This window comes from Lactuca serriola, chromosome 9 (genome assembly GCF_051521515.1).
Source record: "Lactuca serriola cultivar US96UC23 chromosome 9, Lser_US96UC23_V15, whole genome shotgun sequence".
Classification (NCBI taxonomy): Eukaryota; Viridiplantae; Streptophyta; class Magnoliopsida; order Asterales; family Asteraceae; genus Lactuca; species Lactuca serriola.
The window spans coordinates 177964440-177991136 of NC_136416.1; the positions used below are offsets into that span (position 1 = coordinate 177964440).

Here is a 26697-nt window from a genome sequence, read left to right on the forward strand (position 1 = left end):
GTCAGTTTCCGGACTTCGGTCTGATTCAGGGAGCAAGGCCCCAGTTAGTCCGGACCTCGGTCCGATGCAGTGGGCAAGGCCCAGTATGTGTTTTATATGTTATTGTACGGTATGTGGTAGTTTGGGGGAGCTCACTAAGCTTCGTGCTTACGGTTTTCAGTTTTGGTTTCAGGTACCCAGTTTTCAAAAGAGGAGCTCGGAGAGATTGCAGTGCACACACCATAGTTAGTTAGCCTGGGAAATGTTTTACTCTGGTAATGAGATTATGTTTTGAATCTAATACTCGAAAGTTATGTTATGACTTATGATACGTTTTTATAAATATGGTTTTAGTAATGTTTTAAAAAGAAAATTTTAGTTATGATTTTTGGGTCGTTACAAGTTGGTATCAGAGCCTTGGTTTGAGGGATTCGGGCGCACTCCCGAGTGTGTCTGAACTCAAACTAAGGAAGAGGTATAAAGTTTTCAAAAGAAAAACCATGGTTACAAAAGAATTTTGAGAAAAGAAAACAATTTTAGAAAAAGTATGAAGAAAAGAGTTTTAGAAAAAGCGAAAAGAATTTTGAAAAGAGAAAAGGGTGTGTTGCATGCAATCAGCCGAGCTCAAGTAAGTACTCCCAAATTACCCATACAAGTTTATGATCATTAGTTTCAGTTTCAGTTTTAGTTCCAGTTTCAGTAGAACAGCATGCTAGTATAGGACTAAGGATCTAGGAGGATGCCTTATGTGCCTACTTTATATGTTTCAGCTTGATAAGAATTTCATGCTAGTATTGAGTAGACAGTAGTAGGATAGCCTGTGTAGGTTATGCCTGATAGTATGAGCTTAGCATTGTATGCTAGTACAGTTTCTTGTTATGAGAATAGTTTTGCCTGAGTATGTTTCCTTTATCCGAATGCTGCTTGCTTTGTGCTTTGTGGGACTCTGAGTGATGGGAGTTAGCCATTAGGTGAATACGTTACATCACATGTGATCAGGGTTGAATAATCTCAGAGTGCTGGATTTGGCCCTACTGCGCATCTCTCATTTGAGTCTAACCGTTGTAGGGACGAGACTTTTACTCAAAGGATTATCCGAGCCTCATTGCATGTGATGGTATTCAGGTGGTGGCTAATTGGCATTACGAGGAGGCCTTCAGCAACTGAGGATTGGTTTGGGTGGAATCAGAGGTTCCCTAGGGCAAGCCTAGGATGAGAGTAGCAGAGATCAATAGTAGAGAAAAGGGGACTTGGTGGAGTTGAGGTAACTCTTGAGGAAAGTATGGATAGATGTGGAAGGTAGTATGGGCCCGTACTACTGAAAGCAGAGGATCCGTACTCGATTCAAGAGGGGCCAAGGCAAAACCATGGAACTAGTAGAGTGTGTGAGAGATCCCTCAGCAGTAGTGTGTAAATTGATCAGGAATTGTTATATTTTCAGCATGGTGACGTTGCGCGAGATATCAGTTGGCAGTTCAGGTGTCGGGGAGGGATCTGGCTCAGGCTCTAGAGTCGGGCAGCTTGAGGATCAGATGAGGGATTTCATTTCCGCAGAGATCATGCGCAACATCATTGATCAGACTCCAGTGATTTTCGGTTAGGTTAGAGAGACCATTGTGGAGCTCATGGACAGTCATCTTGAGGCCTTTAAGGCCGGGATAGTTTCAGGACAGATTGGGGCTCGTCTAGACCCCGATTCTTATGGAGTTCAGGGATCCATCAGGAAAGGAGATCCCATTTCTAGTTTTTGCCATCAGGGGACAGGAGTGAGTGGGGCACCCTGTCTCCAAGAGAGACCTTTGCATGATTGGATAGTTGAGGAGGTTACGCGAGCCATTCACGGGGATCTGCCCGACATGGTTGTGAGGATCACTGATAGGTTGATTGCGAAGCTCCAGGATCAGACATCTGTTGTTCAGTCGACGGGCGGTGTCGACAAGGGAACGCAGGAACGAGAGACGGGCAGTGAATCAGAAAGGAAGAGGAAAATGGATGAGACTCAGGAAGCCGCAGGTTCGGGCAAGAGGCCCAAGGGGTCGGATTTGAGGACGAGGAACTATCAGAGCCGCAGTCGATGCAGGAAGTGTGGTAGGACGCACATGGGTACATGCAGGCGTAGAAGTGGTGGTGATGCTGGATGTTTCACGTGCGGCCAGATTGGCCATTTTAGCAGAGATTGTACTGTTACCATCGTCCATGGACTTGATCCAATATGTTTCCATTGCAGTCAGAGGGGCCACAAGAAGGCCCATTGTTCGAGTTTGTATACAGCAGGGCAGGTGCCAGCTCCTGCCCTTGGGACTTCAAGTACCGCCAGTGGTTGCCGCGGCCGGGCAAGGGCGCCCACGGCTCGGAGCCGAGTTTTCCGGTGGATTTCAGCAAGGATTCGAGCAGCGCTGAGTGATGGAGGTATGTATCTTCTACCTCCCTGTCAATTATTATTCATGTTATTATTTGTTATGTTGTTGCATTGATATCAATAAGTATATGTGTTGGGGGTATTATATTACCTACTTGTGACGGAGTTTTATGCCATCTGCATACCATGGGATTAGAATGGTGAATTGGAGGTCGTTCCCTCTAGATCAGGTTACTTTAGATGCGGTGACTGTAACATGTATGTGTAAGATTCAGTAGTGCCTTACTACTTGCGGAAGGCGTTAGTCGGGTAATGATCAGTTATATTCTCAGTAGTGATAATCCAGAGTTTTTAGTGGAGTAGCTAGCGGTCAGTAAGGAAGTGGGTTGGGGATGTGCACCCCAAACGCAGGTTCTCGAGATGTAGTCCCTAAAGCAAATACAGTTAAGGATCGAAGGGTGCTCAGTCAGATAGCAAGAAGGGTGCGGATCTAGTAAGAGTTTGTTGGAGCGCTGACAAGGGTAAACGTTGGCAGACAGCGTATCGCCTTTTTAATGGAAGGAAGGTTGAGAATCCTTTCGACCAGTGAGCAGTAAGGAATTAGCCAAATCCAATTGGGGGAGAACTCTCCGAGTATACAAGGATAAGAGCCACGTAGACCCAGAATGAGTGCGCGGCCTCTGAGAAGAAAAGATAGTAGCACAGTGATTGATGGATTGAGAAGTTCAGAATTGGGAGTTCGAGGACCTTCCCAGCAGTTAGTTCATGTAATCGAGATGGTTAGAAGCTGGTTGGGAATCCAGGATTGGAGGACCACCTGTAGGGCTCAAGTGAGTCGGAATGAGGATCCTAAGAACGGTTACCAAGAGATGCTTTCGTATTAGTAGCCAGTGACAGAGTCAACATGCAGGATTGTGTAGATTCAGGAGTTGGGAGTTTGGAAACTTCCCAAAAATAGCTTATTGTATCCGGATTAGTAGGCGGTTGGTTTGGGAACCAAGCCGAAGAATTCCTCGACGAAGCGCTAAGTATATCAAGGATATAATATGTCGATGTTGATGCAGAATTCAAAGACTGAGGGCTGGTTTTGAGAAATCAGGATGAGGAATCCCTAGCAGGACAAGGGATAGTCAGGATGTCCTCAGATAGTAGTAGTAGTAGCGTTGTAAGTCTATGGGGGGTAGCCGTAGCATTCACTAGCAGTCAGATAGTAGTAGAGTGTTGTAAGTCTGCGGGGGTAGCCGTAGCATTCACTAGCAGCCAGATAGTATTAGAGAGCTGTAAGTATGCGGGTGTAGCCGTGGACTTTATCAGGTTGGTAGATAGCATGAGCGCGTTATTGGACGCGGGGGAAATAGTAGTACCCACCAGTTCGGGTGCAGCAGTGAAGATATGGGAATCCTGGGTTAGATTTCGGATTTCCCAAATGGTTCAGTTATGGTTAAGTCAGCAATTTGGCTATAGATCGTCACATCAGTTATGAGATCAGAGTAGCAGTGGACCGTTGGGGTTCGGGTATGTTAAGGGCTACCGTCAGTTTGGGAGCCATCATGTTGTTAGTCGTCGAATTGATGATGTCAGGATGTGACGTATGGACCTGATCGGTTGGATCGGAAGTTTGTTAGAGCCACAGTGACAAGATAACTAGTGGAAATTAGTTCCAGAGAAAGATTTCGTCCAGAAGTCGTGGGAACGACTAAGTGAGGAGTCCTTTGACTCCACAGTTGAGTTGGAACTCAGTGTTGCAAATAACCGACGAATGATTGGTAACCAGGAGGGTCTTGAGATAATTGGGAAGCAGTGTTTAGGGAAACTCAGTGATTCAGGCGTATTCAGAGTTTCAGGCATGTTCAGTGTTTCATGCAGTTCAGAGTTTCAGGCATGTTCAGTGTTTCATGCAGTTCAGAGTTTCAGGCATGTTCAGTGTTTTAGGCAGTTCGGTGTTGCAGGCAGTTCCGTGTTACGGATAGTTGCAGTGTGAGGGTCAGTATTAGTATAGTTGGTTGATTTGGAAATGGCAAGTCCCTCTCAGCAGGATCAGTTGAGCCTTCTGCCAAGTATAAGTGATCTGTAAGGATAGATAGGCAGGTAGTTTTTCTTTCAGGATGGAAGGCTCGAGTTAGTAGGAGTTGAGTAATCAGATGGGAGATAAGCAAGCTGGTTCCAGCAACATCATTTCAGTATGAGTGGCAGAATGGATAGAACAGTTATAGGTAGTCGAAGTATCTTCAGGAGTCACTGGGAGCGACTAGGAGATTGCGATGGAGTGTAGTGACCGGTGGGAGTCCGGTAACTCAGATATCGGCAGATTAGTTGGACCAGGGTGGTCTCAGTGCATCCGGTAGGCGGATGAGGGGTAACAAAATTTTCAGTCGGAGGAAGTAACGTTGAGGAAATTATGGAAAAGAGAAGAATTCAGTATGTACCAACAGTAGTGACCAACACTGTGAGTGGCTGGAGTGATGGACAAAAGGGTGTTAGTTTTCCCAGACAGAGAGTTGGAGGCAGTTCGCAGGACAGTTGGCCATAGCAAACTTCGAGGACGAAGTTTAGTTTAAGTGGGGGAGAGTTGTAACACCCAAGATCAGAAAAGTCCAAGAAAAGGAAAGAAACCTTAAGTCAAGGAGTGGACTCGTCGAGCCCAGGGAGGAACTCGACGAGTCGGAGCGGGATCCGGGGGATCGAGTAAGTGACCAACTTGGCGAGTCGGCTCGTGAACTCGGCGAGTTGGGTCTGAACGAGGAAACCCTAATTTCGGGACTTGGTACCCTATTTAAGCATCTTATTCTCTTCCCTAGGGCTCATTTGCGGCCCTATAGTCCAGAACCAGAAACCCTAAGCCTCCATTGTTGCTCATTCAAGCTTTCTTGCCATTTTGGGGATTTGAAGGAAGAAGGAAGAAGGCACACATTGGGGATTCAAGAATTGGCAGTAGATCCAGAGTTTGTGAGGTCTTCCAGAGCATTTGAAGGTAATGAGTCGCTACCTTCCCTCTTTTGCATATAGATCAACCTTTATCATGGGATTTGGGGCTTTTAGGAAAAGTTTATGAACCATTTCGAGTTAGAAGCCCAAATCTGAATTTGCTACTTCAGAGTTATGTGTATCTTGGCCTAGAGAATCCTAAAGCATCAGTCTATGGGTTGATTGTTGAGCCCCTTTGTCTCAAACCCTAGTTTATAGTGATTTGAGCCTAAATCTCGTTAGCTACACGTAAAGTTTGCCACTTTACGTAAGGAATAGGCTTTAGAATAGTGGATCTACAGTTTGGAGTCCATGCATGACTCAAAAGTCCTCTGCATGTATGTAGATCTGAATGGACTCGACGAGTCCTTCGAGTGGACTCGGCGAGTAGCATGAAGATGAGGAGGAACTCGACGAGTGGGATGAACAACTCGTCGAGTCGGATGAAGTTAGGCATGAACTCGGCGAGTTGGAAGAACAACTCGACGAGTTGGTTGAAGATTGCCTTGGGCTCGGCGAGTCTATTCTTGGACTCGGCGAGTCAGGTCGCGAAACCCCAAACCCTTCGAGTTGAAACTCGAATCAGTGAGTCGGGTAGAGACGCAACGAGTTGGACAGGTCAGGACTCGGAAATAGTTGGACTCGGCGAGTCATGGACTGACTCGGCGAGTCGAGTCGCGAATAGAAGGATCCTGAGCATATGAACTCGGCGAGTCAGTAGGTGGACTCGGTGAGTAGGGTTGACCTGGAAGGTTGACTTTGACCAGGATTTTGACATTGACCAGAGTTGACTTAGTTGACTTTTAGAGGACTGTCAGACTAAGTGTCATATTGATATTGATAGCTCGGAGAGCTAGAGGAGCAGCGGCTCATGGGATTGTCGAGTAGCAGCCAGAGGATTATCAGCAGAGCTCAGCAGTTCATGTGAGTTTCCTTCCAGTAGGAACGGGTCTAAGGCCACAATGCCGGCCCGTTTAGCTAGCAGTAGTTTCCGGATTTTAGTCCGATGCAGTAGTTAGTATGTTTGATGCCTTCGTGGCTTAGACAGGATTTATGTGTTATGTGTTCCGGGCTACGGCCCGATGCAGTATGCAGTATATGTGTGTTCATGCTAGTTGATATGTTTATGTTATGTTCTGTTCAGTTAGTTCCAGACTTCGGTCCGATGCAGGGGGCAAGGCCCCAGTTAGTCCGGACTTCGGTCCGATGCAGGGGGAAAGGTCCCAGTTAGTCCGGACTTCGGTCCGATGCAGGGGGCAAGGCCCCAGTTAGTCCGGACTTCGGTCCGATGCAGGGGACAAGGTCCAGTAAGTTAGTCCGGACTTCGGTCTGATGCAGGGGGCAAGGCCCCAGTTAGTCCGGACTTCGGTCCGATGCAGGGGGCAAGGCCCCAGTTAGTCCGGACTTTGGTCCGATGAAGGGGACAAGGTCCCAGTCAGTTTCCGGACTTCGGTCCGATGCAGGGAGCAAGGCCCAGTATGTGTTTTATATGTTATTGTACGATATGTGGTAGTTTGGGGGAGCTCACTAAGCTTCGTGCTTACGGTTTTCAGTTTTGGTTTCAGGTACTCAGTTTTCAAAAGAGGAGCTCGGAGAGATTGCAGTGCACACACCATAGTCAGTTAGCCTGGGAAATGTTTTACTCTGATAATGAGATTATGTTTTGAATCTAATACTCGAAAGTTATGTTATGACGTATGATACGTTTTTATAAATATGGTTTTAGTAATGTTTTAAAAAGAAATATTTAGTTATGATTTTTGGGTCGTTACATTTGGGGTGTGACAAACCCCAAACATCATAGTACATAAGTTGAAATGGTTTGGAGCATGAAATATGACTTGATGAAAAAGAAAGTTTGTGACTTGTGCCTAATTGGCATGGTTCACAAGTAGATAACATTTTATTTGTGGAAACTGGAAGATGAAATTGTGAAACAAGTCGGCGAAGAATGGCTTCGTGTGGGTGAGCCAATCGATTGTACCAGCCGGTCATAGATGTGCGCACACACACACAAGAGGGCCATAGAAGATACAAATTGTTGAGATGGAGGTTCCAAGCGATAGAGACCATGGTCAAGGTGACCCTTGAGAATTGAAGTGCCCTGAAATGTCTTAACCACACAATGATTAGGCCAAAATTCCATGAATACATTGTTATCTTGAGTAAGCTAAGAAACACTTAACAAATTCTTAGTGAGACGAGGAACAACAAGAAATTCAGGTAAATGCAATGAGGATAATGAAGAAGAACCAAATTGAGTAATATGGACTTGTTTACCATTACCAACTTGCAGCTTGTCATCCCTGGTATATTGATCTGTGATTTGTAGTTTGTGGAAATCAGGGGTAACATGCCCCGTAGCGCCTGTGTCAAAATACCAGGAAGGGTCCATAACAGTTGACAGACTGTGATATTGAGCAAGATTTGCTTGACAGGATTCACTGGATCTTGGTTGGTCTCGAGGTGGTGGACGCCTGGAGGGGTAATCAGTTTGATTGCCTCGTTGCCAACAATTTATGGCTTAATGTCCATGCTTATTATAGAGTTGGCAATAGGGACGACGCTGACGATGATCAGAAGGCCTGAAACTATTTCCTGAGAACGAAGAAGGGGAGCGATTTAGGGGATGAGTACGTGAGACTTTGTGTGCTGCTGGAACAGTTGGAGGAGGAGTGGGAATGTTGGTGGCGGTAATTGAGCGTCAGCCTGTTTGGCAAGGTCTTGGTCAATTCTAGCTTCTTCTTGTAGAAGTAAACCCACAAGATCGTCCACAGTGGTGGTTTCAGAGTGCATAAGAAAGGCAAATGCAAAAGAACTGTAAGAAGAGTCGAGACCATAAAGAATATACTCGATAAGATCATCGTCACTGACAGGGGTAAGGTTGGTAGCCAATGAATCTGCGAGTTATCGCTTGCGGTCTAGATAATCAATCATAGATAAAGGACCCTTTGGAAAGGGTTTGCAATTGAACTTTCAGGGCCATTTTTTGAGCCCTAGTATGCACTCGGAAGGTGCGTTCAAGTATTTGCCATGCCTAGTGTGGAGAAGATGAGCGGGCAACAGTAGCAGAAGTACGATCGGTCAAGGTAAACTTCAACCATAAGAGAACATAGCGGTCCCTTTTTTGCCAAGTAGCGTATGCATGATTGGGGATTGGAGCAACATCGTCAATTAGGGCATCATCATCACCATCGGGAACGTTTTCAGCAGCAGGGGTGGGATAGTTGCAGGTGGGGGAACAGTATTGATGATGAATGAGTCTAGATCAAAGCACTCAAGGGTAGAAAGAATGGTGGTGCGCCACAAGGGGTAATTGTCCCTGTCTAATTTTGACACTGATTGAGGGGATTTGGAAATTGAAATTTGTGGAAGCGATGTGAGGAGCAGCAAGAAGTTGAGGATTGCCGTTATTAGAGTTGGAGAAGTTGTAGTCGGAGTCAGTCGTATCTCGTACTCTCGTCAATCTCCGGTCGAAGCTAGAAAGTCGTCGGTTGTGATTTGTGAAGAAAGCGGAAGCCCTAATTTTTCATTGTATTTTATATTAAATATATATTTTTTATAATAATAATAATAACAATAATAATAATAATAATACTTGAAAATAGAGACAGTGTTTGATTCTTCGCTAAAATCTCTCCAAACCTTCGAAAACCTAGTTCTTGATCTTGGTTGTCAATGGATCCACACTACGAACAGAGGTTAGTGGACGAAGTAATTTACCTCCATTCTCTCTGGCACCAAGGCCCTCCCTCAAGATCATTACCCTATACAAATCTACAACCTATCACTCCCACTCAATTCAAGAAACACAAGAAAACCCCCAAATTTAAACCCAGGAACCCCAAGAAGGTCGGCAGTTTCTCCGGCACCGAATGGCCGGTGAAACCTCTTCCCGAAGCCCCTCAATTAACTCAATCTGGATGGCCGGAATTGAAGCTAAAACCTAATCCACAACAAACAACTCGTTTGCTAACACCAGAAGAACTAGAAAACCACAACTGGAACCAGATCCAGCAAAGGGCATTGAAGGCCGCGAAAGAATTTTACTCCAGAAATAGCGGTAGCGATGATGAAGAGAGCGATGAAGACGACGAAGACGACGATATGGATGAAGAAGACGGTGATGTTAATGAGAAAGAATACGATTTCTTTTGGAAAATGTTTAACGAAGATGAAGAATTGAAGGGTTATTATGTAAAGCATTGTGGTGGTGGAGGTGAATTTTCATGTCTGGTCTGTGGCGGAGTGAATGAGAAGAAGCATCTGAAAAGGTTGAAAAAGTTTAAAGAATGTGTTGCTCTGGTTCAACATTCGATTTCCATTGCAAAAACGAAGAAGATTAGGTCACACAGAGCTTATGGCCGAGTTATCTGTAAAGTTCTTGGGTGGGATATCGATAGGCTTCCTTCTCAAATCGTCACAGAGCATAATCCTAGTGAATTACAGGTATCCCATTACTGAAACTTGATTGAATTTGATTAAAAAGTTCATAATTTCTTGTATTTGCAGGGAAATGATGTTAATGGTGCTTGTAATTCTGGTTTTAACAAGATTATAGATGATGGGTCGTTGAATTTGGAGGTGAATCCTGATGAAAAAGCTCATGATTCAGAAACTGTTGATGATGAATCCATGGTTTGTGAGGAGTCTTTGACATTAGCAAACGTAGAAGAAGAAGAAGATACAGGGAAACAGGCTTTGAATGATGTGGAAACGACCACAAGGGGTGTAGTCAACAATCTTGTGAGAATTATTATATCATAAAATAAAATTCCACTCAACTTTCTTAGACATTTTTCCCATTATACCCTTTGTAGCATTGGTGCATCAGGGTCATTGATAGTAGGTGGTTTATATAGTGCAGGAACATGTCATCAACAATGGTGCTAGAAGCAGCAGAAACAAGAAAGTAGAGATGAATATGAATTTGCTGCTGGAAATGTAAGTTATATAATATATTGATGTGTTACCTAGAATTTTAATAAGGTATCATCATATTATATGATCTTTAGGATTTTTATTTGGTTATTCTATTTAGGAATTACCTCCTAAATTGCGGTTTCTAGTTTAGAATTGTGGACAGAGTTTGTTATATTAGGGAGTTGAGATTTTCATGACAATGAAATACATTTTTTCCCGTTTTATATTGTTATAAAGTATCGTTTTCCAGCCTAAATATCTTCTAATCATCATAAATCGAGTTCAACGATAAGTTCTTTATCAATATAGTGTATCACCAAAATACAAAATTAAATTAGATCGCGTCCATGTAAAAAATATCGAAACGACTTTAAATAAACTAATAAAATAATTATGGACGCTGAATTGTGTCTCAAAGCAATAATTTAATCAAAATCCATAATACTGTAATTATTTTCTTCGTATAATCATTTAGAATAGTGGGTGTGGACTCGACTACCGGTTCGGCGGCCTCGGCAACTCGGCGATTGTTAACCAATGAGAGATTTTTTTTTTCTTTTAACCAATTTATTACTTAAACCTCTTTTTTTAAAAATTACATTCCTTCTAAAAAATACCCATTTAAAAAATATAACTGTTTTTTTTTTCTTTAAAATTTCAAATTTTAAACCCTCGATCTTCAACTATAAATACCCTTATTTTTATTCACTCTTCATTCCATTTAAATATCTTTAATTCTATTCTCTTAACTTTCTTATTTTTCTATCATTTTCTACACCTCGTCACTAAAAATGGTTATTGTTTGGCCGACTGAAGAACTTACCCGCTCGTTCATGGATTGATGTAGCAGAAGATCCACACCATAATGACTACCCTTCGACTACTTTTTGGAATAGAGTCGTCGACATATACAACCGTCAAACCCTTCAACCTCGAAGAAAAGATTTACTCTACACCAAATTGAGAAACGAACACGCAATCGCAACTCGGTTTATCATTGTGTTTCATAGGGTGATGCATGATGCTGAAAATGGTGAAAACAAAAATACTTTGCTAGAGAATGCTCTTAAGGCTTACCGTGTTAAAACTACCAAATATTTCAAACTTGTTGAGTTTTGACAAATTGTGAGGCAGAGCCCCAAATGACGTAAAATTTGAAGTATTTGTCTTCTAATTTTTAGTGGATTGTATGTTTGAATTTCTAGTGCGATGTTTCTGAATTTCTAATGGTCTTAGTGGTATTTTTAATTTCTATGTTTTTTTTTGAATTTCTAGTGTAAAGTTTTTATTTTTTATTTATTTTTATTTTTATTTTTAATTTCTCTGCTGCCTGAAAATTACTCATCGGGAAATAGTGTCACCAATGGAGTCCTGAAATTTGCTGGAATTCTCCCCGGTGAACATCGTTGCTACCATCACTCCCTCTATCCTCTTTGTCGTTGTTGAATCTGTGTTTTGTCTCTTCGCTTTTGTAAAGTTTTTTTTAATTATCTTTCTCGCTCTCGCTCTCACTCTCGCTCCCTATCTTCCCATTTCTCTCTCTTTTCTTGAATGTGATAAGATAAAGTGTAGGAAGGTGAAAGAGATATGAAAAAGTAAATGAAAACGTGTGAAATTAAAACCAAAAACTGCAAAACCATTTATTTATTATCTCTTAATTTCTGATTTTTTTACTAAATCAAAGAGGGTGATGGAAAATCTTATAGAAATACTCAATTTGCAGTTTAATTTTATTTTATTTTTTATATTTATTAGTTAGTACTATTTTTTTTTTTTTTTTTTTGTAATTTCTTAATTGTTGTTAGGAGTATTACAATAAAATTTGTAAAACAATTCAAGTAAAGCTAAAATACAATTTTATAATACTTCGGAAACATAAAAGATTAACCATTACCATTTTCACAAATGTAAAAACATTTAGTATTAATTTTTTTTTTTTACATTTTTAATATGCTTTAATTTTATACTATAATATTAAATTTGGTTATGTTTTGAAATTTTGGTTTTGGCACCTCCGGTTTTATAGCTTATGTTCCGCCCCTGATGACAAGTGTGGCAACTCGAACCTAGCAAATGACAAGTTTTGGCTAATGTGTGGCAAAAATGACGTGGTGCCCATATGGGCGAAACCTGCAAGTAAAATGAATTGCTAAAGGAATGAAGAAACATTGCTGAGAAAATTGACCATGCTTCAATGTTTTGGTCATATCTCAAGTTCTGGAGCTTCGATTGACATGAATCAAGAAGTTCTGGAAACTAGACAAGATTTGCTACAACTTTCGTGTTTTGAGTTTCTGCTAGTTATGTAATTTTGATCACCCAAACTTGCACGGAAGGTGAAGGACGCCTCCAGGCTTCTAAGACGTTCCCTAGGACGTCCAAGTCAAAAGGTAAACATCTAGGCAAATTTCACAACAGAAAAAAAGGAGGATCCCGTCTGCGTCTTACATGACGTCTAAGACGGCCCCTAGGATGTCTTGGCGTTTTAGGGGCATCCTGTGTTGGAACGACGTGTTTCTGAAAGCATAGGAATCAATGAAGGACGTCCTAGAATGCGTCTAAGACGTCCTCTAAGACGTCTAACGTTTTAGGCTAATTTTTAGTGTATTTCAAGGACGACTGAAGGCATGTAAAGAGGTACGAAGAACGCCTAGGCGTTATACATGACATCTAAGACATCTCCTAGGACATCCAACGTCCCACATCACCCAATTTCGCTATTTTTTGCCAAATATTATAAATAGGGACCTAGGCATTCGTTTTTAGGGTTCCACCTCCGATTTTCAGACCTTTTTCCTGCATTTTTGAGGCTTCTAAAACGCTTGGAAACATTTGGAAACACAAATCCATTCCATTTTCAATCCGGATTCAAGGCAAGATTTCATCGATTTCATTATCAAGCTACAAGTGAATATCATTTCATTGGTTAATCTTCATCAATTCTTTATTTTCCAGAAATTATTTCTTCTTCACCAAGGTTTAATTGTTCTATACTTTGATAATCATTAGGATTCATTTTTTGATGATTCTAATTTTGTTTATGGATTTTATTAATCATTTCATTTATTTCCTTCAAGTAATTTGTTTTATGAACTCAATGGAAGGCTAAATCATTAGGCTACTTCCGGGGATGTTTAAGACTTTTGGATGAACACATTTGATTATTACTTGGTTCTAGTTAACCTCAATTGTTACTTCCGGGGATGTTGGGACCTAGGCATTCGTTTTTAGGGTTCCACCTCCGGTTTTCATAGCTTTTTCCTACGTTTTTATGCTTGTAAAACCCTTGGAAACAATTGGAAACACAAATCCATTCCATTTTCAATCCAGATTCAAGGCAAGATTTCATCGATTTCATCATCAAGCTACAAGTGAAGATCATTTCATTGGTTAATCTTCATCAATTCTTTATTTTCCAGAAATTATTTCTTCTTCCCCAAAGTTTAATTGTTTTATACTTTGATAATCATTAGGCTACATTGTTTGATGATTCTATTTTGTTTATGGATTTTATTAATCATTTCATTTATTTCCTTCAAGTAATTTGATTTATGAACTCAATGGAAGGCTAAATCATTAGGTTACTTACGTGGATGTTTAAGACTTTTGGATGAACACATTTGATTATTACTTGGTTCTAGTTAATTTCAGTTGTTATTTTATGTTTCATATGATAATCTTTTTGTAATAATGATTGAAACTGGGCTATATGAATTTGTGTGATTTCATAATTAAGATAGTACATTGTCAATTCACTGATTGTTCCAAGTTCAAGTAGTTTAGGAATAAATACAATTGTTTGAATCCACATGTATTATTCCAACAGTTAACTACAAGACACTTTATTGCTAATTCACAAATTGTTCCTAATCCAAGTAGACATAGGGAGTAAGACAACTAGTTGAATGAACATATTGTGTACCCAAAATTAGGTGTTGCAAGATAATTTACTACGACCTCGATCAGTATCCACCATCAAGAGTAAGACACTTGAAATGCTAGTTCCGTCTAATATTCTTGGGTGTCTTAAGCCTTTAAGTGCTTAAATCAAATATTGTAACAATTTAAATTTTCAAACAAAATTTCATTTTCTAAAACCACATAAAACACAATCTCACATTTCTCAAATCACAAATGTATAAGTTGTTCAAAACACAAGCCAATAAAAATGTTTGATAATATCCCAGAATCCTCAAAAACATAATCTCTAGCTGGTGTGTACAATCAAGCCGACGCCTTCCCGCGATCCTGAGAGGTACCTAAAACAAATTTCACACAACACTATAAGCACGAAGCTTAGTGAGTTCCCCAAAATACCACACACAATAATTAGCCTCTCATGGCTATATCTCAATAAGGACCCTCCGGTCATGTGTCTCAATGAAGACCCTCCGGTCTCACAACTCGGTTTGGACCCTCCAGTCCTAACTCAATAAGGCACAAAATAATATACAACATAAATCACAAAGACATAATACATGATATCAAATAAATCAGTATAAGCACATAAGACCCTCCGGTCAGTAACTCAAATAAGACCCTCTAGTCAATAACTCAAATAAGACCCTCCGGTCATACAATATTACCACTCAGGTAAGTATAGTCAGAAGAATCACCTCGTAAGTAAGCAAGTAGGTCTCGTACTCAACGATCGGTCTAGACTCCGCCTACGTATCCTAATCATCTCTAATTAACACTTTATAACAATAAATTTAGAGATGTTAAGCTAACCCCTTTTCTAACTCTCGGAAAGGGTGAAAAACCATTTTACCCTTCCATGGTCTCCATAATCCATAACTTGACCAAACCCTAAAAGTCAACGGAAGTCAACACTCGAGTCAACAATCCATGTTGACCCAACTCGTCGAGTTCCTTCGCTTCTTCTGAAAAATTTGGAAAATCCAACTCAACTCGCCAAGTTGTCTCACCAACTCGCCGAGTTCGTAACGCGTCCAGACTATCGAGGAAAACCCTAACCAACTCGCCAAGTTGGCACAACAACTCGCCAAGTTGGCTCACCAACTCGTCGAGTCCTTTCAACCCATTCTCCCATTCAGACGTTTTTAAGCATAACTAAGGCCCCATACTCTAGATCTGGCCTTCTATGGGTGAAATACCACGTAAAGCTGCAAGATTTACGTTCATGCATGGCATTCAGGGCTATGTTTTTGTAACGCCCGTGTTTCTGGGATTGCCATTTTTAGCAATGTAATAGTCTAGGTTAACCTTTGTAACCCCAATTTGAAATAATAAAAATGTATTATTTGTGAATTATGTGATTTATGTGTTTATTTTCTTAATTATTATAATTCAATGAATTAGGAATAAACTAAGCGTCAAAATTAAAGTGTGAGATATGCCCGATATCTTTGCATAAAGTTGTAGTGGTTGAAACAAGGATTCCGGAGATATAAGGAATGCCAAAATCCGAGTTATAACGAAGAAGTTATGACCTGTCGAAGTTTCGCGACAGAACCAGCACGACGCCGAATGACGTAAAATATGAATTTAAGATAGAGCGATATTTAGCCTTAGCGATCTAAATGAAAGTCGTAGATTTCGTTAAACCGAGAACGTGCATAAAAGGAACGCCCAAATCTGACTTCGTATGAGGAAGTTATGATTTTTCTAAGTTTCGACGTGGCAGTATGCAGCCCGAATACTCGATTTGAGATCGAGCAGCTTTTAGCCAAAACAATCTAAATGAGAATCGAAGATCTCGTTGTTAGTAGCGAAACGACGGAAAGATAGGCGAGAACGGACATCGGACGAAGGAGTTATGATTTTATAACGAAGTTTTCCTGTCCGGACCTTCTAAAAATAATTAATAAAAATAAAAGTCAAAATTAGCCGACGGAGTCTAAATGAAAGTTGTAGAGTATGGTCTGACCTTCGCGTGGATATAAAGAACGTCGAAAACGGAGCTCGTATGCGAAAGTTACGCAATTTAGAAGTTCGACGAGTCAATTACGCCCCGCGTAATTGAGTACGCCCCGCGTACTCAGTCGGATGCAACTTGTCTGACCAATACTCGAGTGCCACAGATCGACGCATGCAGTGACGTCAAAGTACGCCCCGCGTAACCGAGTACGCCCCGCGTACTGAGTACGCCCTGCGTAATTTGAGATTACGCCCCGCGTAATCCCAGACCCTCAGCCTATAAATAAAACTCGAAATCAACCGTTTTCTCTTGTTCAAACTCTTCCCTCTCTCTAAGTTTTGCCTCAAATTGCGTGCCAATCATATCCCGAAGCCCCGGTATCATTCCCGAGCCCCGAAGCAAGATCCGAAGCCCCGAGGATCCCGAAGAGCGTTATTCCCGAGCCGAAGCTCTGCCCGCGAGGAGTTCGATTTTGGTGGAGATCTTCCAGATCTATCGAAGTATACTACTTCTATAAGCCGTAGTGCTGTCAGATCATCTTCTGATCAAGTGAGTGTGTAGTAATTTTCTTTCCAACGCAATATTATGAAGTATTTAATATAAAATACGTGCAATGTGTAAATATTTTGTGGTTATATGTGTGAATATATATATTCACTCTCTTTTATCTTATAGATCTGATATATTCTCTATGAAATACGTGTTATGTGTGTATGCCTCATCTGTTATGTGGAATATGTATTGATTAAAGCATGCTATACAGGTTTTATAAACAATGTATAAAAATGTATATTTTCTATCTACTAATATGTTGGGTAGAACATGGGTAGATAATTGGTGTGAAATAAACAGATGAGAGGCCTCGGTGTTATTGGTGTTATTCTAGTCATTCAGCAGAGTATGGATGACGACCACAGACTATTCTAGACTGTCCTGTGGAACACTAGCAGGCTCATTACCTGTAGGTGTTGTGAACGACGTGTTCACCGGTGTACTCTATCCCCCACATGGTTGCCTTTAGGACACTTATTGTTGAGGAAGCCCCTCTGCAGTAATGTCTGTCCCGATGAAAATCCTGAAATAAGTTCCTTATAATAGACGTTATTTTTAGGAACGTAAGGTGAGGATAACGGGAATGGGTAATCGGGTTTATTGTTGATTGTTGTAATTAAATATAATTATTGTGGGTTTGAAAACCCTATATGCTCACCAGGCTCCCAAGCCTGACCCACTCAGTTGATTTGTATTACAGGAAGTGGCGCAAGAGCTTAAGATGGGCGAATCATCAAGTTGTTTTGTTTACAAGTCTGTATATGTGTATATTTGTTGAACGACTTGTAATGTTATCGTTTATGCTTTATGATCTATATCGGAACATGACATCCCGACTTTTGATTATGAAATGAAATCATATTTCTATATGAAATGTTTTGATAAATATCCATTTTATCATGTTTTGTTTTTGGGAACAAATTCCGCATCTCTTTTAAAATCAAACGGATTTACTCTGAAAATGTTTAAAAAGCATAAATGAAATCGGTCTTTTCTGGCCGAGATTTTGGGGATGTCACAGTTTTCCAACCCAAGCTCAATAAAGGGTTTAATGCATGAAAGTTGGTCGATAACTTGATAATGCTTGAATCTTTTGGCCTAAGGGACCTCATACTGTCCATATCTGAAGTCTCATCTTCAAGGCATGCTCAGACAACTAAAGGACTCAAAGAGAAGATGGAAATGGCCATAAACTCCCTAGTAAAGAGATCTAACAAACAAATGGTCAAGGTAATAGCTTTTTACCTCCAAATGGCAGCTAACACTGAAAGAATACTGGATCCAAGGGATCCTTCTCGTTCCAATCCTTTTGCTCCTCAAACTCCTTCCAAGAATGCACTAAAACATACAATCTTAGCCTCTCTCTGTTTCTCACAGATGGTAATAACTCAATTAGGGTTTCTCTCAACGTTTTAGGGTGATGAGGGAGGCAGGATAAAGGACTTAAGGTCCTTTAAAAAGGGTGCAAACCCTGAAAATTTGGGGTTTCACACTCAGCTCCTACTCATCGAGTCGGGTCTAGTCAACTCGTCGAGTAGATTCTAGAAATCATGCGACCATCTCAAACTCTACTCGGCGAGTTGGGGCCTCCAACTCGCCAAGTTGCCCTGTCAAAATGAATATAAATTAATGAAATATTATACTTGTGAGTCGGGATGTTACTAAAGGAGGCAACTCAAGGAAGCTTTAAACCATCAAACTAATTTCAAAAGAGAGAGATAATTTTCGGCCACTAGTAATAGAGGAGTATTAAGACTCAAAAAACCAACAAGTTTTCTTCATAAGACTCTCTTATATACTCCATGCATGCATAAAGGCTACTCCTTATTTTATTCTAAAGTAATACTCTAGAAAGTAATGCATGCGATACAAGTTATGGAGGTTGAAAAGCAACCTCCATACATCTTACACCATTTTCGGCCATACCTCTAAAGAAAATAAAATTCTTTTATTTTTTATAAACTCAAAGTTTATAAAATATAAACTTTATCTTTAGGTAAAAGACAAAAGATCCAACTAGTCCAAAAGGTTGTACATGACTTATTAATTCATACCATACCATATGAAATAATAACTAGTTATACTCTCTTATAATTATTATTTTCACAGAACAATAATTATTCCCTAATTAAAATACAAGAATTGATATTATTTATTAATAATCATATTAGTATTAAATATACAAAATGTGCCAACTTGATAAAGGTGTGATCCCTATATGATCATATATTATTAGCACTCGATAATGATTCTTAGGCATATAGATTCAACAATATCCCACTTACACAAGATTCATTATAGACTGATATAGACAATAGCTGACGTCTAGCAACGAGATACTGCCCCTAACATCATATGAAGGGTGTCATCTCATCAACAACCAATTCCAGGAGCTCTAAGCTACAATTGTTACTAAAGGTGTGGTATCAGTTATTCCTTTGTCTCGGACATGAGATATGAATCACAATCAATCTCATTTAGTGTTCAACTTTTAGTAAGGCCTTAGATGTCTAACTCTCAACGAATAAGAGAGAGAAATCCAATATTGAATACATACACCCATCAATGTAGTTCATGTTATACCAAACGATGGCCTTCATGATTGCCTTTTATGAAACATCGTTAAACCATGTCAAAGCACAACAATTATTACACTTTAAGTCCCAAATATGTATCTCAAGTCTAAGAATACAAAGATACAACCTTGATCAAAACATCACCCTTGACTAGGATCCATAAAGTGAATTTAATGCGGGTCAGGTCCAATACTTATTCTCCTAATCAAATATCTACGAAGTTGGTAGCAGCTCCTGCTATTCTCATCTCTATGAGAATTAACCAATCCACTCATATTAGTCTTACCTCATAGATGCTCCTACAACTATGAAAGACTATGGACATTTGGAATAACATACTTATTCAAGGATTTAAACATGATAATATAGAACACAATAAATATTTAATGAAAGACTCATATCCAATATCACAACTCATTACAATATATGTTGCTTTTATTGTTCAAATACCTAAATACTAAATTTCAATCAAATACATCTACTTATATAGACAAGGCCCTATAGCACCAACCCGACTTTAATGCTTTTGCTAATGAAAGATCTTTGTTAAGTAGATTGAGCAAACTTGATTTTTATAAACTTTACGAATATAAACATTTTCAGTTATATATATATATATATATATATATATATATATATATATATATATATATATAACTCATATACAGAGAAAACTATTGAGAATGTATTAGATGCTTAAATATGACTTAGATATCAATACTTGCGTAATGGGTTACTCATAGTCACCATGAACTATACATTAAGCATCTTTGTATGTGATTCCCCAAACAACAATGTAATCTAACCCTGATGTGTAATTGTATATCTACTTGGAAACACTATCCATATAAATTTCTAAATTTCAATCAAATACATTTATTTATATAAGCAAGGCCCTCTAGCACCAACTCGACTTTAATGCTTTTTTCTAATGAAGGATCTTTGTTAAGTAGATTTAGCAAACTTGATTTTTATAAACTTTGCGAATACAAACATTTGCAGTTTTATATATATAACTTATATATAGAGAAAACTATTGAGAATGTATTAGATGCTTAAATATGACTTAGATTTCAATACTTGCGTAATGGGTTACTCATAGTCACCATGAACTATACATTAAGCATCTTTGTATGTGATTCCCCAAACAACAATGTAATCTAACCCTGATGTGTAACTGTAATTGAAATCCACTTGGAAACACTATCCACATAAATTTCTATGCATTCATAATGAGGACACGCCGGATTGTGACCGGGAGTCATCTCAATCTATTTGAAAGTTTAGCACATGTGTAATAGCTTTAAATATAGTTTTCATTCAAATACCCCGTAAATAAGGAATATTTCTTTATTTCTCGCAAGCACTTTATAACGTTCCTTTAAGTCACACCATGACTTATTCTTGGATTATACTGGTATCATTCGACATGCTCCAAGCATACGACTTATTTGGCCTTTATACATAATCATGACCTATACGATTAATTCAATTGCACCAACATATGAAATACAATCATATTATCTATTTCAAAAACTTTGCACTAGGATTTTATCATGAAAATGTTGAGCATATCCTTAGCCCTAACTAGCATGCGATTCACAGATTCACAAATCAAATCATATCAGACAACATGTATAGGTATTTTGGGAAAACTTACTTGAGCTCGACCGCTTGCATGCAACACACCCTTTCTTGTATTAGAAAACCCCTTTCTTTAAAAGCATTTATTTTTTGAACCTTTTTACCAAATCCTCAGTTTGAGTTCAGACACACCTGAGAGTATGTCTAAATCCCTCAAACTGAGTGATAACCGATTTTATGATAGCTAGTCACTTCTCATTAGCCTCCTCTTGTATTTGGTGTTTGTGACACATTAGAGGTATCATATTTGAGGTGCTAAAGCTTTTGAAGGCCAATAACTACAAGTCCTACTAAGAGGTAAGTTATCTAACTAGTTATATTGTTTAATTGTCAAATTGTATGCTAGTTAGGATGTATGCTTTGGAAAATCAAATTGCATGTATAATTAGAGAAAACTTAGATCCAAAGCATCTAGGGTTACATGTGCACCATAAGGTTGTTAGAGTGCTCAAAACCCTTCAATTCCAAGTATCAAAACTTTGGGAAACAAATGCATCTTTCCCTCCTTTTTGTCCCATGAGGTGTCCACACACATAACAATATAAACAATATGCTCTATTCTTTTTCACACTATATTCCCACCAATCAAAACCTTTAAACCATGAAGGAACGAAGCTTCTTAATCTATCACCTATTTTCTTTTTTGGAAACTATGTGACATTATTTGACAAGGTCCTTGAAGTAAATAAGCTCTTCTTACACCATTTCTTACATTTGATTTATAACTTGTAATCTTTGGCCTATCCGTCAGGCCCTTTTGAAGGTCTTTCAAATAAACACTTTCATTGGATTCATTAGAGCATGATGTTTGTGGAATTTCATTATTGGTGATTGATGTTTGAGAAGATCCTTCACCACTTTCATTAGGATGAGGTCTTGGTCTTTTTGGAAGAAAACCACCAAGGGTAACCTATAATTCAACATTAAGCTAAATAACTACTAATTTCACCAAATCATCCAATAGCTTCTATAAAGCATACCAAATTGGTCAATAACATCAATAGAAACATAACAATTTCAACAATTCAAGATAAGTCAATAAAGAAAATAAGATTGAGAGTTGAGACATAGCAATTTTATTTCACCAAATCAAGTAATAAGTCAATTACATCAATAGAAACATAGCAATTTCAACAATTCAAGATAAAAACATAGTAATTTCGATTTCAACCTAAACAAATTGGTAAAATTTTCAACTTACTTACTTCATTCTTATGCTACGGCTTGAAGATTACTTGGAGTCAAATTGAACAATGGGCGGGATGGGATTCGATTTTTGCTAGTGAATCAACAAGACACCATTAGGATTTAGGCACCCATGGAGCTCATGGAACGGTCGAACAGAAGCAACGCTGGAACGATTTTTTTTTCTGTTGAACACAGTGCCTCTCGAACTCTCAAGTCGAATGGTTTTTTTTCCTTCGGCTGGTTAAGTCGAAATGTCCAAGTGGACCAAATACAAACTCCCAATTGGATTTACAAATGCGATTGGGTTTTTTTTTTAGGCTTATTTGTTTTTTTGGGGCTAAAATTAATAGGGTTTTGGACTACTAATTATGAGTTTAAGTTGTAAACTAATTATAACTTTAGGTTGTAAATATATTTTTCACCTTCGTTGATCCAATAGAGTGACACTTTTTTTTACGTAGTTACTGGTTTTTTTACGTAGTGGCATAATAGGTAAAAAAATCGAAATAATTACCACTGCGTACGCAGGAACTAAGTGTTGCCTGTGCCATACCGGACACCTAGTAAAAACCGCCCCTGATTAACACTCTGATTTATGTTTTCGGAACAATTGAATATTTACTTTTATGAATGAACGACATGGTTTTCTTTGATTTTAAAACGAAAAAATTTGGTTTGAAATTTAGGACATTACACCGACGTATCCAAAGGACAAACATTCGTAATCGGTGTTCTTGAACCAATCCCACGTGATTTGTTTCAAATGGTTTTGAAGTGAGATTGGTAGGAGGATTGTTTGGTGTTTTGCTTGAAAGAAAGAATTTTGGTCGGGTGAAATGTGTGATATGCTGTGGGCTATTTATAACGGTAATTTAAGAAAAAAAATCTAAAAAAAAAAACACTAGCCATGTTGTAGCCATTGGAAGGACGTATTTAATTTTTCTCGTATGATAAAGCCTTTGGCCGGTGACATGGATGCGATAACATGTCACCCAACGGTGGTGCATTGGATCTCCACTGCAAGTGGTCTTAGCTAGCTAATGCGTTTATAACATTGGAAAAAAAAAACATATCGAAGGGCGTAGCAATGGCCACGTGATGGCACTCCTAAACATGTACATATTGTAATTTATATTTTGGTTACAAGCCCTTCCAAAAGTTGCAACTTCCAACAATCAATAAAACACAATTATAATAAAAATATACAATGATTGATTTTTAATTTAAAAGAAAAAACAAAGGAATTGATAATCGGTGAAAATCAAGATCTCTTAAGAATCACATGATAAAATAATGGATAACCTTAACTTCTTTCCATACTAATATTAGGGGTGCGTAAAAAGCGAACCGCAAATCAAAAAAACTGAAAAAACCGTATAAACTGAAACCGAAATGAAAACCGATAATGCGGTTTTTAGTTTTGCAAAAACCGAAAATACTCGGTGCGGTGCAGTTTCTAGTCTCGCAAAAACCGCAAAACACTGAACCGCACCGCATATATATATATATATATATATATATATATATATATATATATATATATATATATATATATATATATATATATATTAAACGTTGATATTTGTAAGAACCAAAAACTTATGACAATTAAAATTTCTATAAATGTAAATATCTATCTTATCTATCGGAGGATGATTGTATATTTTTAAGCATACATTCAGTGAGATTTACAATAACAAATAATGTTTATGACATTTTTTTAACATTCAAATATGAAGAGTATTAGTGATATAATATCATTTTTATGAATACATTAATTGATGGTATCGTATGTACTTGTGAAACAAATATTATATTAAATTCATATTATATTGAAGCATTAGAAACATGTTTGATGAGTGGTTATATAATTTGATTTCAAACCAAGAAGTGGTGGTATGTGTTTATCTCCAATTAATGATTAGTACTCTTCATCCGAGTCAAGATAACTTGCTGAGTTAATTGAGTTTGAGTAAAAAGGCAAAATAGGAAAAAAAAACTAACAAAAAACCGCAAAAAAATTGAACCGCAAAAAACCGCAATAAAAAACCGTAAAAACCGAACCGCATAAAACCGAACGGTACGGTTTCTAAATTTCGAAAAACCAAAGTTGCGGTTTTCAGTTCGGTTTTTGCCAAAAACCGCACCGAACTGCACGATATTCAAGATAATAAGAACACCTTTGAAAACAAAAAATATAAAAAAAAAATAAAGAAACTTTTTATTTATTACACAGCCGCCGCTGTTTAAAGAAAGCCGAAAACTAACGTCTTAACATCACATGGCGGTCGAGAAATTAAAAGAGCACCACCGTAGCCGCCAAACGAACATAAAGAAAAAAGCACGAAAAAACGATACATTGCCATTCACGTCTCCGGTGGTGGTGGTAATGGCGGTGGTGGGTCACCGGAGGATGACGGATTATTACCACCAAGTAGTTGAGTAATCCCCATTCTTGTATCCCTTCTCGTGCTCCACTCATGTAAAGAAAGGTGTAATTTCTTCGCTGCCACCAGAAACTCCACCGCCTGTAATGGTGTTAAAAACTCTAAAATACCCTTAAGTGTCTTCATCCTCAGCTTATCTGCTTCCAGCAAAACGTTATACAGATCAAGGGCATGTGTGTCCATCGCTTTATCCACCACCTCACCCTCGCTCGACTCCCCTACCCCCCTACACCCACTTGCGAGCAACACCAATGGCTCATCCGCTACCTTCTCCTGCATACAACACACATCAAGTTTTATAAAATAAATTGTATATAATTCAGCTCCTATGTACTATTCAGTTCTACAGTATGCCTGTAAGGTTGCCATATATGACGACAGCTTATCTTCCTCTTTAATCGTTTTAGCATGAAGTTCATCTATTCTTTTGAGCTGCAAGCTTGATATTTCTCCGATGTTTCCATGTCGAACTCCTTCAAGAAACTCTTCCAAGTGTGTATTTAGGTGGGACCCACATAGTGCATACACGAGCCGAATCATTAAAGCTGGTCTACAACCACCGATCCAAAGAAACGAGTTCTCGAAAGTGCTCCCCCAGCTTGGAGCCAAAAAGGAAGGCCCATCGTGTTTGGCTAGTTCGGCTCGAGAGTTGTTGTAGTTCTCGAAGTGGGAGACGATTTTTTTGGTTATGAGTTGGAGGTAGTCGACGTCGGTTGGGTAGTTGGTGAGTGTTTGGAGTAATTCGTCTAGATCGAGCTGTTGTTGAGCCACCCAGTTCTTATAGCAGCATTGGAACTGTTGGTGTTTCATTTTTTTGGCCATGAGGCGACTCTTGACTCCAAACACACACACACACACTGAATTGGTTATGAACATGAAGTGGATATATATATACTGAAGGAGAAGGGACTGCAAAAGTGGGAGAAGAAACTAAAGTGGGACGTCCAGATGAAGACAGAGATTTCTTAGAATGACTTAAGTGTAAGTTTTCTCATGTTCCCTTTTTTAAGTGGATATTTACGATGTTTGATTTGAAAATTTATAGAATATATGTGGGTCTCGTATTAACCACTTCCAAAAAGGCTCTTGTGAAGAGAGGAATGACTGAAACGTATATAGAAAATGATGTGAGAGTATAGATGAGGTCGACAAGGTTGTGTTAGCCATGGATGCGGTGTATCGGTTTTGATACCACATTTCTCTGTTATAATAGTTTTATTTTCCTTTTGACATGTGCCATCATATTAAGCCTCATAATTAATGCAAATTTTATTTTTCTTTTGCCATGTTTCACCTTATTATGTCTCATAATTAATGCATACCATTTGTTAACATATTGATTCTAATTTCAAATTTCAAATTTCAAATTTCAAAATTTAAATTTCTCATTTTAATTACATTAAATTAACAATATTATAATAAAAATTAAAATAAAATTAATACAAATTATAAAGTGATATAATTTTACATATTTATTTAAATCAATGATTATAATTTTATATAACTAAAAAAACCTCTTAATGAATAATTTATTTAAAACAAGTTATTAATATTTTTAAATTTTAACTATTAATCTTTAATTAATTTTATAACCGTGGTTCCCACGGGTTATAAACTAGTAAGATATATGAGAGTCTCATGTTAACTTTCTAAAAGAGCTCTTAACGAAAAAACAAAAAATGACTTAAAAGTCCAACGAAGTTTCCAAACCATTCAAAAAAACCCAATCATGTTTTGTCTGTTCAAAAAAACTCAACGAACTTAACATTTTGTCTAAAAAGTCCAACAAAGTTCCAAACCGTTTAGAAAATTCCAATTTTGTTTTGTTTAAGTTCGTTGGGTTTTTTTTTTTGAACAGTCAAAACATGATTATAGTTTTTAAACGTTTTGGAAACTTTGTTGGTCTAACAAGTCATTTTATCGATACGGTAATATCTGTTTCTCTTATTTGACTTTCAGGAAAGTGTAACTTAGTTAGGTTTTTTAGACAAAATGTTAAGTTTGTTAGGTTTTTTTTAACAGACAAAACATGATTGAGGTTTTTTGAACGGTTTAGAAACTTCATTGGGCTTTTAAGTCATTTTCCCATGAAAAAAAGAAGACTCTAAAATAGACATAAGAAGTATGTTATACCAATATATGCACACCATCATGGCCCTATCAGAGGGTAGGGCAGCATGAACG

The 26697-nt window shown here is 38.4% G+C and overlaps 2 protein-coding genes across 13 annotated transcripts; one reads left to right on the forward strand and one right to left on the reverse strand.

Moving 5' to 3' along the window:
* Positions 1-8895: 8895 nt before the first annotated feature.
* LOC145072880 (uncharacterized) lies at positions 8896-17513 on the forward strand. Of its 12 annotated transcripts, none has more exons than XM_079019371.1 (4): positions 8896-9751; positions 9857-10048; positions 10170-10246; positions 17359-17513. In XM_079019371.1, exons 1-4 carry the CDS (start codon positions 8981-8983, stop codon positions 17510-17512), a joined length of 1194 nt encoding a protein of 397 aa, XP_078875497.1. In that variant the 5' UTR covers positions 8896-8980; the 3' UTR covers position 17513. The 12 variants fall into 12 exon arrangements, with proteins under 12 accessions (XP_078875497.1, XP_078875495.1, XP_078875496.1 ...); XM_079019369.1 differs by having other exon boundaries at positions 8897-9751; positions 9815-10048; XM_079019370.1 differs by lacking the exon at positions 17359-17513 and adding an exon at positions 12252-12393 and having other exon boundaries at positions 8897-9751; positions 9815-10048.
* Positions 17514-24264: 6751 nt separating this feature from the next.
* On the reverse strand, positions 24265-25600 carry LOC145075022 (protein DOG1-like 3). The gene is made up of 2 exons (XM_079021317.1): positions 24868-25600; positions 24265-24786 (listed from the first exon to the last, which is right to left on the reverse strand). The coding sequence occupies exons 1-2, from the start codon at positions 25387-25389 to the stop codon at positions 24433-24435; spliced, it is 876 nt and encodes a 291-aa protein (XP_078877443.1). The 5' UTR covers positions 25390-25600; the 3' UTR covers positions 24265-24432.
* Between the last annotated feature and the right edge of the window lie 1097 nt (positions 25601-26697).

Bases quoted from the DNA above. Each gene is read 5' to 3' on its own strand.
- LOC145075022 (XM_079021317.1), bottom strand. From the start codon at position 25,389: ATGTTCATAACCAATTCAGTGTGTGTGTGTGTGTTTGGAGTCAAGAGT. The intron at 24,787-24,867 runs GCATACTGTAGA...TGTTGTATGCAG, and splicing joins CATATATGGCAACCTTACAG to GAGAAGGTAGCGGATGAGCC.
- LOC145072880 (XM_079019369.1), top strand. From the start codon at position 8,981: ATGGATCCACACTACGAACAGAGGTTAGTGGACGAAGTAATTTACCTC. The intron at 9,752-9,814 runs GTATCCCATTAC...TTGTATTTGCAG, and splicing joins ATAATCCTAGTGAATTACAG to GGAAATGATGTTAATGGTGC. The intron at 10,247-17,358 runs GTAAGTTATATA...TTTGTATTACAG, and splicing joins ATGAATTTGCTGCTGGAAAT to GAAGTGGCGCAAGAGCTTAA.